Genomic DNA, 14187 nt, shown 5'->3' on the forward strand with positions numbered 1-14187 from the left:
AAGGTTAAGATAAATAAATTACGAGTCTAAAGTAATCAAATTCATATCAAGATGAGCTGATTTCAAGTGATAACCAGTAGGCAAATGATAAATTATTTGCATAATTAGCATAAAGATTTATTAGCTTTCAAGCCTAATTACTGTATTTCCGATAAACAAAGCAAACAAAAACAATAGCGAAGTGTTTCCAAGCCAAGGTGAAACGTGTTTAATCCTCTTGGGTCTGTTAATCCTTTCATTTTGTCATCAATTTTTAAAATCAAAAAATCTCTAGATTTTAGTTTCCATTGTTTGTAGCAAAAAATATTATCATAATTGTTCAGTTGAAAAGTTAACTTATGCTTTGCCTAATGATAGTTGAAAATGTTGCAGATTAGCTTCGGTTGCAGAATGCTACAGTTAGATCAATCATCTTGAACAGTTGTTGCAAATTGAACGCCAAGCATGATGAATAAAATTGGGCAGAAAATCTTCAAAATCAACTTTTACTCCAAGCATTCAAATTGCAGAAGCTTTCCAGGTAACAGAAAGTTATCATTCTAAGTGCGATGTTTGACCTTTCTTAGTTTTACCCGTATATTAGATTCTAGTTTCAAGCTTTTTCTGAAATCCTTTACAAAAATCTTTCAGTATAAAATGGTTTTCTTTGGGAGTTTCCACATTTAACCGACGAAACTAGAAAACCAAGAATTTCCTCATTTCACGAAAACATCGCATGCAAGTTAAAGGAAAGTCTCAAACGGAGAGATTCGTTGGATTAGCGGCATGAGCAATAATTTTCGATTGTAAATTTCTAAATTAAATCCTTGCTCGACGATAGTTTTGCTCTTATGAAGTGATTCTCAAGTGCTGCGTGTTTTCAAACTTTTGAGCTCTTTTCTTTCCAAAGCGGTTCTAATCGAAAGAATTGAAAGGAGAATTCATCAATGACGAAAAATTCGACAAGTTGAACAGTATCTCGAGCTTGTTTAATATTTGTCACTTTTGCTCATCAAAATTGTTCTCCTTAATCAACTTAATTGATGGACAGGAAAACAATTTTCTCATTAACTATTGAGTTACTAAGGAGATGAAATTGAAAAATTGGGAATGTAAACGAGTCACAATTGATTAGACTATTGGTTGATTGAAATGAGGAAACCAATCAAACTGATTGAGTCTTTATAATCTCATGAGGAATGATCATGATAATGATGATGAAGATGATGAAGAATTAGAGAGGAAATAATATGTATATAAATATATAAATAAATGAAGAGCAACAATTCAGGAACAATATCGATTCCATAGATACAGTGAAATGAGAAGAAAACATTTTTCTCTATTTACATTGACCAATTGAAGTCATTTGCCGTGTTTCATGTCAACAGTAAAAGTTGACCAAAATTGTTTCATTTCTTTATTCACAAAATTTTCATCAACTTTTCTCCTGCCAAATCTGTTTCCAATTACATTTCATTGTTCATTTCGTTACCTTTGGTGACTTTCAAATTACTGATCAAATTGCAAAGTTAAACGACTTGGCTTTACTCAGTCTAGAGAGAAGCCAATGTAACGAGAAGTTCATTGTTTCGTCCAGTTCTCTGGAGATAAAACAAATTCTTTTTTCGATCATTTTCTTTTTACTTTTCTCTCTCTTTTTTGTTTCACAAAATTATTACATTGGATTTAAAGAGATTTGAGGTGAGATTAAGAGTTGCTTCAAAAACGTTGAACAGGTTAAATAAGAAACATTAGTTTCTCTTGTAAATGCAATAACAATCCAGTTCCATCAAATGATCAACTTAGACCAACATCAAAATTTCAATTTCACTAAATGCTGATAACTCAAACAGATAACTCAACCAATTCTCAAAACAATCAAATTTAATGAGCGATTACGGGAATAATGATTTCGATTTTCTCTTCGTCTAAACTTGCAGACTTTCAGGCTCGATAATCAAATGTTGAAGTTTCGATATCGACGTAACCTCAGAATATCGATCTTTTTCTTTTAAATTACATTTGCTTTTCTTCGATCAATTTTCAATGCTCCAAATGATCGAAAAGTTTCAGACAAAGGTTGAGTTTCGAATGTAAAGTTTCGAGTTTGGAAAATCATGGATTTTCATGGTTGTCAGTTTGGTAGCTTTTGCATTCAAACCTAAGATGATGAGTTTTCAATTTAGATGAGCTTCAGGCGCTTTCTGTATGAGAAATGAATGGTTATCGGTTGGATTGAATTTTGAATTTACTTCTTTTCGAAATGACTGGAGTTCATTTTGTAAATGATTGCACAGGTTAAATATGCTCTTTCGACTGCCCTTTAGGTTAGTTCAAGTCGAGGAGATCGAAAGAGAAAATTAAATGTCGAAAGTTGTTTGTTTTTCATGCCGCTTGTGAATCTCGAGTTGCTGTCTGCATTTGCATCGTTCAATTATGTCGTAGTTTAAACTTTCAACTTTTAGGTGAACCTTGATTATGATAACTCAGTTTTTCTTTGCCCATCAATCAATGTAAGTAGATGTGATAAAAATCAATGAAAAAAAGTGAAAAGAGCTGGAAGAAGGAAAAGGAAAATGAAGTTATTCAACTTTTTCCATGACTCGTTGAATTGAAATCATATTTTTTTTCTCAACACACAAAAAATGGGCTAAAAAGAGGGAAAAAAGTTGTATAACTTCTTTTGATCACAACTATTTTGACAACTTGAAATGCTTCATGATTGTAACACAATATGACAACCTCATGATTGATGGTTTAATTTGAGTTTTACTACTTTCAAGGTGTGCCCTTTACATCTTTTATAAAGTCTATTAACCTTTATGCTTATGGCGAGAATTAATTTTCCTCCAAAATTTCAATTTCAAACGAAAGGTTAAGTCTCTTACAGATCAATAAATACTTCCACAGAATTTCGAATATCCAATAATAGTGATTGCAAAAATTTGACTGATCGTTTTTCAATCGACAAAAGTCCACACCGCAAAGTCTCTATTAACTTTGATTAAAAATCCTTTTTCGCACTGACCCATCATGGAAAAAGAACAAGTTCATTCGAGGTAACTCGAATATTTAACCTCTAAACGACTTTTCAAGGTCATTTTCGAAGAGCACTTATCTTTGCACATTGAAAAATGTTTGCTTTAAAAGTCAAAAATCTTTTCTTCGAAGCTACAAAAGTTCTTTAAATCGTTACTTTTGTCTGAAAATTATCCGAGGACGATATCTTCATGATAGTAGATTTCGATTTAAATGCTTTTTTCCTGTTCTGGGAAAATAGGAACCTTTCATGTGACACAATAGTCGATGGCATAGAAACTACTGATAGGAGACTTTTTTGCGGTAAAAGTGATGGAATCCCCTTGGATGAACTGTCGTTAAAATATAGCGAATGTGCATCAAGGAAATTGCTCAATTTCAAACTGCTTGTCAAAATTAGCTTTTGAATTGATTAATTGGTTTGATTTGAATTTTTTCAGGTAAAACTAAATTTTTATGATCAAAGTTGCAACGTTTTTCCTCTTTGATGCGCAAAAAGACATTTGTTGCTCGTCAAATGAAGGTTGCATCCCATTATGTTGAAAAGTCAATTTTTTGTCACATATTTCCATTGCATCTGATGATTTATACGATATTGAAATTTTCGTGTTCTTTCCCCGCTTTTTGCCACTTTTTGCCAATTTGATTGATATTTAACCAATCCTCATGAGTAAAGACGAGTGAAACTTGATGATTATTTAAACATTTTTTTTTCTCAGTCTATCCTGAGTATGAATAATTTGTCATCATTTTTATGACTTTTTAATGTGATCCATAGCTTTACCAGTAATTGTAAGCTCTTGTTTTACTCTTGATGTAACCAAAGTTTCCAAAGCAGACACCACTGAAAGCATCAAATAGATAAATTGCAATTTGATTGAAGCGTAAAATTATCATTTACTTGAATGAAGGGGTGAGTTGGATACAAAAGGCGAATCAAAAAGAGAGAAGCAAAAGAACGAGAAAAAAATATTGCTTTGCCTTTTCAATTGCATTCAATCCCAGTGGACAGTTGCATTGAACCAGAGAAACAAGATGATTTGTTGAACATCACTTTATGCCTGCAAAAACAATTTAAAAGGAAAGGCAAAAATTAGAGACTTTATAATTGTTACAATTAATTAAAAAGCTCAGTCAACTTTTCACTTGTTCATCCTCTCGAAACGAACAATTACAATGGAAAACCATTGAAATCAAGTTCTATTCCTGTCCATTAGCTATGAAATCATAATTACAAGAACTGCCCAAAATTACCTCAAAAGACTCAAGATTTACAATTTCGAAAGATCCAAAAGTCGAAATTTCAAAATTTCCATTTCGAATGCTTTTCAACTTTTCTTTCAAATCATTTTCTTAATCAATAAAGTTTCGTTGGAAATTTGATAACAATGATTATTTCTAGTTTATTATTAGATTACTGTAAATCCTTAGTTTGATTCAGTGAATGTATTTTGAGCAAAGACATTGAATAAACATTACATAAAGCATAAGTCGAATGGGGAAAAAAGTTGAATAAAATGATCCAGACAAGAAGCACAATTGAAAATGGATATTTGTTGCCATTTGAAGTGAAATTTTTTTCTCTACTTTTTGAGTCAATTTCTTGTCACTGAATAATAATGTGCATGAAGAAGGAATGAAATGTGTGTTCTCCATGAGATTGAGAGATTTTGACTACAAGAATTACAAGGTAAAGAGTGAGAGTAAAAGGTTCCATTGGCGAAATGAAGCAAATAATTCTTCAGGGAGTGTAATAAAGTCACGTTCTGATTGGAATCGAGAGAAGAATTTGAATTAAGGAGAAATGTTGAAAAAAAGAGAAGTGAGAAACACGGTGAAAAGAAACAACGACCTTTTTCGTTCAGTGGGTGGCGATGATGGAAGAAACGGAAGAGCAAAAGGCAAAAAAAACATGAGCCTGGAAGAGGTTGACTTGCATTTGATAATGCCTGCAGGGAATTGCTCATGAGCTTGGATAATACATATTGCTTACAATCAGTTTACAATGTAAAAAGTAGAAGGAAAAGGAAGAGAAAAGAAATTTTTTTCTTGACTTCATTTTCCAATTGAACAACATTATCAAGAGAAAAGAGGAGAAAAAATGAAAACAATTTTTTCCTCATCACAGTTTTGTTCTTGCTATCATCATGATCAGAATTAAGTGTCACTCTTCTTCTCATCCTACTCATTCTGTATCATGATTTTACTCATTGTGTTACATGAAACTGTTTGTACTTTTTTCTTCTCTTCGTCTCACTCCTTTTGCTTCCTGATTCTTGAGCTTATCGTTCAGCTTCTTCTTGTTTTTTTCTTCTTCTCTGATAATTCTAGATTCATCATATTCTTGTCATTTATTGTATACACCTCAACTTGAAGTAAACTGAGTAATAAATACACAAACAGTAATGATGATGGTTTAGGTCTCAGTTTTTTTTCTTCTTCTCTTTGCCTTCTGATTAATGCATTAATTTATTCAGTCAACAGAATAAATGAACAACAATGTATCCGGTTTTCCATGTGTCATGTTAGTAGTTTGTTCTCTCATTTTGATTCATCATTATCAGAGGTTTTTCCTTTTTTTCGAAGTTCTTTTTCTTTCGTTACAGTCTTCAGGTTCAACTATTAACTCTAACCTCTAGTTGCACTTGTACTTGATTATGTTTTATATACCAGGCAGATATCATGGATGAAACTGGATAAAAGTGTGAAGAGATTATCGGAAACTGTAGAGAACAGGAAGGAATCACAGAACGAAAGAAATAAATTCATCACAATTACCTTTACGGACAAGGGCATTATTACGTTGCAGGGAAAAGCTTTCACTAATTTTCTGTCCTTTTCCTTGCTTTTCTAGCCAATTTGGTGAAGAGTAAGCAAATCTCAAGATGAAAGGCGAACCACAAGATTGATTACAGTTTGATGACCAATTATTCATCAAGATTCAATCAAATCGAGTCTAGTGCTAAAAATGAATAGAATGCTCTTCACAAAAATCGCACATTCGCATCCAGAAAATGAGCGCTGAGTTCATGGCCGATCACCAATTCAAAAGATGATCATTTAAATCTGATAAGTTTTTGAGAAAATCGAGTTCAAAGTTGAAACTTTGATCGCCTTTTGTGCAGATATGAAACTAGATTTTGTCTTCTTATAGAAATGCAAAAAAATTTATAACTTGAATGACTTTTATGAGGTCAAAATGGTTCATTGGTTTGAAAGAAAGTTCATTAATCGAATTGAAACTCTGCAAGATGCTTGAAAAGGCTAGTTTTCTAACTGTTGGTCAATGGTTACATTTCCATGATTTCACCACATTCGTTTTGGTGAATAATTTTTCATTTATCTTTTTCTTTATTCTTTCTTTCATTCCATTTATCAGTAAACTGGATCAAACTTGAACTCTAAATATACATCATTTGTTGAGAGATGAAAAATGTAAAGAATTGACTTTTACTCTTTTATTTTTGTTGACAATTTTTCAACTTTTTGTCTTCACTTTGTTCAACTTATCGAATCTGATGATGGATTCTTTATGTAAATTGAATTCATTGGTCAGTATTCAGTGTCTAATATATTCTGACCTTTCATGGTTATTTCCTTTTACCAAGAAAAGAGAGCATCAGAAGAAGAAGAAGAAAAAAATGATGAGCAAAAGTTCAAGTTCATTTCTACAAGTTTTTCGTTGGAATCACAAACCATTAATAATATAAATCATGGTATATTCTTGTTGTCAGATTTTCTTTCTTCGTCTTTCCTCTTCTTTTGTTTGAATTTGCAATATTCCAGATTCCACTTCCGATTCTGATAGAGTCACCATAATAGACACAACAAAACTCAAAGGAAGTTTACAGCAGAAAAAAAGAAAGAAAAAACGAGAAAAAACGAGAAAAATCTTTGCTGAAGCCCTTTTCCTCCCAGCAGTAGACTGATAACGATTTCTTGAAACTTTACAAAACATTCAGTTTATCATGCCATTCTTTCCAAAGCTCAGATTAAACTGTGGAAACAAGAAACATTAACAACATTTTAAATCTAATGAGTTTCATTAGCATTAAATTTTCATCTAAACGTGAAATCTTTTTATACTTTTCAACTGAAGACAGAAAAAGATGAACATTTTGAAACAGTTGAAGCCTTGGCAAGATGAACAAGTTTTGTGAACATTTCAAAGTAAAAAAATGTTCTGTGATAATTTTCCGTCTCATTATCACCTAAACCCATCAAAATGCTTCAAAAACGTTGCTCTTAACGAGAAAAGAAAATGAAAGAAAATTTTAATTCTATTCTTCTGTCCATGAAAGCATTCTTGATGATTGCACAGATTAACTGCCATCAACATGAAACTGAATATTTATCATTCTCTAAATGATAGCAAATGATTTGCAAAAATGATTAATATTTTTATCGAATGATTCTTATTGGTAATCTGAGTGAATTTCAGTGAAAAATTTCAATAACGAATTTCTTTTCTATTTTTTTCTTTCGTCTTATTTCGTGCTAATTGATGTCAACAATTGCTGTTATTGGAAATGTTTTGGATTTTGAACATTTTGGGAATTTTCGGATTTCTTCTGCATTTTCATGTTTTGTCAACAAATGAATTGTTAATGTGCAAATTTACGTGAAATTGGATCATTTGGATTGTTTGCTATCAAATTAACTTCTCCTTTGTGTTCATTTGTAATTGGAATCATTTGGAATTTTCAATCTACTTTGAAACTAATTTCGACGAAAATTTATTCATGTGTTAACATTTTGTTCGGGCAAACAGTTTCTCCTGTCTGTAAGCCTTCCCAAGAAATTAAATTTGGAGTCGCTCGCAATGAAATGGTTAACATTAGCTGTCAAGTCGATGCTGATCCAGATGATGTCAAGTTCAACTGGATGTTGAACAACACACTTGAAACTGCAGAGATTCGCTCATTCAACTCCAATGGAAGTACTTCAATAGTCTCATATGTACCAAAGTATAAAAACAGTTACGGAGTTTTACTGTGCTGGGGATCGAACAAGGTGGGAGTCCAAACCGAGCCTTGCTCATTCAATGTGATACCAGCAAGTAAGTAGCCTACAGATTTAATAGACTCGACCAAGTTGTCAAGTCGTCAGTTTGTATGCAAGACAAAAGTCGATCATGAAAATGTTTAATCAATTTTTCTTTGGACAACAATGCATCCATTAAAATCAAATATCTCTTCATTATTCTCAAAAAATTTTCAGAAAAATCGAGCAAAATTAGAAATGCAAAACGAATATGGAATATTTTTGAAAACTCAGTCAATTTAAATGAAGAAAACGAAACGATTTTTGGTTCATCGATTAACAATTAGTTTTCATTATCAATACCAACTGTGAAGAGTTTATGATGAAGGCAGAATTTTAAATGACTCGAAAGCTGAATATCGAATCTTGAATCCATTTTCTATTAAACCTTAACTGTCCAGTTAGCCAACATTAGACTTCCAACAAAATGTGTATTAAATGCAAATTTATTATTGTTTTGAAAACTTTTGTGCATGAAATTTCAATTTTCAGCACAACCATTGAGGCTGCTTCAGTGAAGTAGCTTTTTGTCACGCAATAAAAGCATTCACAAACATGGATAAACACAATAATAATAACATCTAATGAATGGCAAAAAATTCAAGTAAACCTTTGAAATTGAGCGTAAAAATTTCAATTATGTTTCTTTATGTCGCCCATAAATCAATAACCAAACGAGTTTTGAAGCAGAAAACAAAATCAAGGCTAATCTCGAAAAAAAGAAATTCGAAAAATGAAATTTCCATAACATAATTAACTGAGCAAAAAAGATTGAATAACAACGAACTGAATGAATGCCTTCAATCGGAACTTCATCTTTTCTTGTGTTTGAATGCAACCAAATTTGTTTCACTTTCATTTCAATTATAATTCACTTGTCAAACTTGAACAAATATCATCTATTCAATATTGAACATGTTTTTTATTCCAAGAGATTTTTCATGGAATATTGTTTATCTTTTTCCATGTAAAGCTGAGCATTGAATATCAACTCGGAAAACCATGATTATGTGTCAATATTTACAAGTAAAACTAAATTAGAGGCGAAACAAAAAAACGGAAAAGTAAAATAATAAAATTTGTTATAAAAGAGACAATTATTGGAGAAAAAAAGGAGAAAAAAGTTTCATTATTTTCCATGAAAAATGAATCATGGAATGTGGTTGGAAAAGGAAAATATTCTTTCAACGCTAATAATAGCTAATGAATAGAATCGCAACATTATCATTTCAACAATGGGCCTTGATAATGATTCTCATCAGAGATTGACAGTTGAGTTTACAAAAGGAAAATGAATTTTACCACAAAAAATGTTGATCAAAAGAAATGCAAGAGAAAGTTGAGATTCTCATCAGCATTTGGCTCATGTTAACAGATGAAAAGTTATGGCTGGTTAACAAGATGATAAAGATGTAATAAAATTATGTTGCTAAAGGCATGATATAACTTGATAATAGCAACAGGGATGAGAAATTAAAAGATGAGGAAAGAAGAGAAAATTTTTTGTTTTCCTCCAATAATGAGCAATAAGAGAATCAATAAAGTTCATCTGAATACAATGGCCAACATTAATATGCACAGTATTTTGATTGTTATTCATTTGCCTTTTTTTTGGTTCAGTTTTTATCTTGGCTCACAACTTGGCATTACTCCCATGAAGAGTTGAGGAAACTTGCATGAAAACTAAATCGGGTTTAACCTCAGCTTGAAGGCAGATTATCTAGAGTAATCACTATTGATAAAAAGGGTAAAGTTGATCTAGAATGGAACATTGTTGAAAGAAAATTTTGCCTTTTCTGTTTTTTTTTCTCCTTCTTCTTGCTTCTTCTATTGCTTTTGCTTTTACTGCCATCATTATCATTGGGCTCTGATGTACATTTCAATGTTCAACCTAATCGATAAAAATGTGTATCATCAAGATTTTTCTTCTCGTTTTTTGCTTCTTGTTTCTCTTTTTCCCCTTTTTTCATATTCTCATGTTGTTTTGTTTGTGTTATGATGTAGACGATAAAAATGTACATGATGGTTGTGATGATGAAAATCATGAGGAAATGAGACTTGGATTTGTGAAAACAGGAAAATGAAACGCAAAAATCTTGAAATATAATAGCTATCAGCTTAGTAACTTTTGCGTTCTGTGATATCGCTATATGCAGCAAAAATCATTAAAATTAACCGTTTTCCAATCTATTGGGTGAATCTCTGAGAGACCGTTTTCGACTTTTCGCGAATTAAGTCATTTTTCATAGCTTTCGGGCAACTATTGACACATTTTAGGCCAATATGGAAATCATTGATAAGCATTTTTATAAATTTTTATAGGGTAATTTTCTTCAAATAAATCTTGGTGCAAAATTTGATTCTATGGATAATTTTAAATTGATAGTTTATTATGAAAACAGAACTATGCAGCTAATTTGTAAGATGTTGAATGCAAATAACTTTGCAACCAGACATGCTATTGTCCTTGCCATCGAAAAAAGTGTGTTTGGGTGACATTCATTTTTTCTGTTCCAAGGGCAAGATCCTTCAAGGTCATTTTTTGGAAATAGCTGCTGCTTATGTTAAAGGTCAATCTTACAGAAAATATTAATGATTCAGTTGTACTACTCTGTGATCAATGTTTCTTGAGTTATCGTCATTTAAGTTACCAAACTGTGTTATTTAAATTCTTATTTTTTGTAAAAATTTGCATTTTTTACGCCCATTTGATTTGGTAAATTAAATGTCGATAACTCAAGAAACGTTCACCACAGCGTCTCTCAACTTGATCAGTAAGATTATTTGTCTGTAAAAATGGTCGTGGAACTCAGATTGACCTCTAACAAAAGCAGCAGCTAAATGACCTTGTCCTTGGAATATAAAAAAGCTGATTATGACCTTTATTTGTAAAAAGATCCTAAACAAGTGTATTTTTTTAATTAAGCGGTATTCAATGTGACAAGCATTTTTAAGATTGAATGTTCGTTTAACTTTTGTAGAAGTGGATTGAATTCTGATGTGTTAAAACTATTCTTTCAGCGCGAAATTCTATTTCATTTATTATCCTTTGCAGTTCTATTCGCTTGCAATTTCGTCAAAATGTCTGAATTTTGTTTCACTGCACACAATATTTATAAAAAAAGACATCTTCTATGGAATACTTTGAGATACATTAATCATTCTTATAGTGATGTAAAATGTGTAGTGTGTTTTCAGGAAATTCCAGTGTCCGTGCGAAACGACAAAATTCAAGGATATAAGGCGAGAACGGATCGCAAATCACAAGCAAGCCCGTGAAGCCGAGGATCTCAGGCGTGGAAATACGAGTTTTCAGCGGATTTATTAACCTGTTTTATGCGAAACGATCTCCCTGGCTTTATACAAACCTTTGCCACTGGACGCGCCGATTTTCTTTTAGCTGTTGTCCAAAGTGGGGATAAAAGAATTGGTGTAATTAATTGCCATCAAACTTGCGCTATTCCTAATGTGGAGGAATATTTATTAGAACTTTTTAGTGCAGTTATGCCACCAGTTGATGGTTTGGTCTTAGTCGCAGATCTCAATTTGAAAAACGTATAAAATGCGTATTCATTTATTTTTTGTTGAAAATTGCATCGAATCTTAAGAATAGAAACTCAAAATGTGTCATTTTATAAGACTTTTCAATTTTGCAATTCACAAAAAGCTAAAAATTTCCAAGCTCAATCTACATTTGCATTGTCGAAACAAATAAAAACATCAATAATTCAAGTTATTATCCATAAGCTTCTCGAATCAAATTAATTTTCAAAATATTTAAATTCCGAACGAATTTCTTCTGAAACTCAGCTACAAATATCTCATTAGTCACTATATGGCAAAATTTCACTCATTTCAAACGTTGCAAAAAATCTTCATTCCAAGAGATAAATATAAATTCAACTCGACGTGTTACGCAAAACAGAAAATTGTATAAAAATAATACTTTGAATAACCAAATCAACTCCAAGACACAACACCATAACCTACTAAAGAGATTTGCTTTTTGACTGAGAAAAAAAGAAGCTCAGTTTTTCCATGTTATTGAACCAGAGAGAGAAAAAGTTTCAGAAATTGATAAGGAAATCAAATGATTTAAAGATTACTTGTAACATGTAATTTCCTATTTCTGTGGATATCATTTCTTTGACAAACAAACAATTTTAGTTGAATAAACATATCAGAAGGAACAAATGACAGGTATTCAGACGAAAAGAAGAAAATTTTCTCAAGTTGGCGTCCTTCTTACCTTATCATCCAATTTATCTATTCTGGTTGCTTCAAAGATTCATCTTCATCATTGTCTTGCGCCATTTTACCTGTCATCATATTTCAATAAAAAAAAGAAGATAAAAGTTGAGTTTTCACCTTTTTTTCCATAAACCAACATCTCTGACCTTTACTGGCATCTTTGATAACAATTTTCATCTGATCATCAAATTATCAAAACCTGAATCATCATCTTTATCCATCTCTTGTTTTCACCCAAACTCACAATCTAATTAATCACTTTTCACATTTTTACATGGAAACGTTTACCAACAATTTAGTATCATTAGTTGTACATGAAAAGGTACTTGGAACAAGAATGATTTTAATTGTTTTCTTGTTGTTGTAATTGTCATTCATTGTTTCCCATTGTGATTATAATTAACTCAAAATAGTTTTACTAGCAAAAGAAAAATGACAAATTTAATAAAAAAAATGTGATAATGTTGACAGTGATAATGATTGTTATTATATTAATGAGAAGATGAAAGGAAACAAAACGTTTAACTGAAAAGAGATGAACAGCAAAAATTGTACTTTTCATGGGAAAAGAGAAGCAAAAAATGATGCAAAAAGAAAACAGAAAAATGATAAATTTTTCTCTTGAAATATTCATGAAAAGTCGACTCAAAATTTACGTCCACATTCGACTGGAAAATGCAGTTCTTATGAAAATGTATAAAGTTCATGAGAAAATATTAAAAAGTGAAAAAAAGAAATTGAAAAATGTCGAAAATCGAAAGTCTTTTTTTGACATTTGAACGCGTTCTCATCAAGAACCATTAAAGTTGGTTAAGTGATGTCCAGTGTCCATCGTTTCTCAGGGAACCAGAAAAGAAGCAAATGTTTACTGAATTTTGAATTGCTGTTCAAGTTTCAAGAGATGATATTTTCAGAGTTTACAGGATGATACAAGATATTCAATATGAAACACTTGTAACAAGATGAAAATGTGTGAATGTTTTGAAGAAAGAAATCTTTTTTTCTTGAAGTTCCATTTTCACTTTGACTGATTTATCTTGCCAATTTCAAGTTGATATTGTTGATTGTAATAACAGTTTGTCATTTACTCACCAATAATCAAAATTTATCGATAAAATTGTCAATTTTGATGGAAAAGGCAGAGAAGAAGAAAAGTTTTTTTTTCTTTCAGAGAAAAGCCAAGTCTAATCTTATCCCAAACTTGCTTCTTCTCGTCTTCCTCCTCATCTTCACCTTAACCATTTCATATGTGTAAATTACATTGGAAACTGATAACATTCTCACTGGGAGGTTAAAAAGTAAACTTTGTTCTTGTTCAGTCAACTAAAGTTAAAATATCTTTCCTTTCAAATCTTTGACTTTTATTAATTTTTCTTTTCCCTTCTTTTCATCGTAAACTCATCTTTTTCATCTTCAACTTTTCATTCAATTTGTTTGCTTCATTCACAGAAAATTTCATGATAACTTTGCAACTTTGTTTCTTTTCTATTCTAAAGAAAAAAAGAGAAAAAATTGAGTAAAAATTTCTTTCCTTTTCATCATTTACTTGGTTCATTTTCAGATCAATTGTTTGAGTTCATTTCAACTTTTGCTTTCAATAGACAGTCTTTAAATGAGCAATTTACGATTTCAAATTTTACAGCAAAGAAATCGATTCATTTACTGAACCGGAGAAGAAAAAGTTTTAAAACTTATTCGTAAACATTATTCGAAAGTTTACCTGAAAGAGGAAAAGTGTCACCAAAAGGTGTTGAATTTTCATTTTAATAGATATTTCCTTCTTTGCTTAAAAAGCATTGTTGACCTTTAAAAGTTACTTTGAGATTTAAAGTGTTATTAAAGGTAAAAATATCTCGAAGTGAAAAGTTAAGT

At 31.3% G+C, this 14187-nt stretch overlaps 1 protein-coding gene across 1 annotated transcript in view; it reads left to right on the forward strand.

Annotated features, from left to right (window-relative positions):
• Window positions 1–14187, forward strand: part of LOC107367711 (protein turtle homolog B) — a 75756-nt gene that overhangs the window by 46008 nt on the left and 15561 nt on the right. The window contains exon 6 of the mRNA XM_015935460.3: window positions 7793–8080. Coding sequence (XP_015790946.2) covers window positions 7793–8080 — 288 coding nt within the window. The remainder of the gene's footprint in view (window positions 1–7792; window positions 8081–14187) is intronic.

Source organism: Tetranychus urticae, chromosome 1 (genome assembly GCF_039701765.1).
Source record: "Tetranychus urticae isolate SD_2017Ah chromosome 1, NJAU_TeUrti_SD_1.0, whole genome shotgun sequence".
NCBI lineage: Eukaryota > Metazoa > Arthropoda > Arachnida > Trombidiformes > Tetranychidae > Tetranychus > Tetranychus urticae.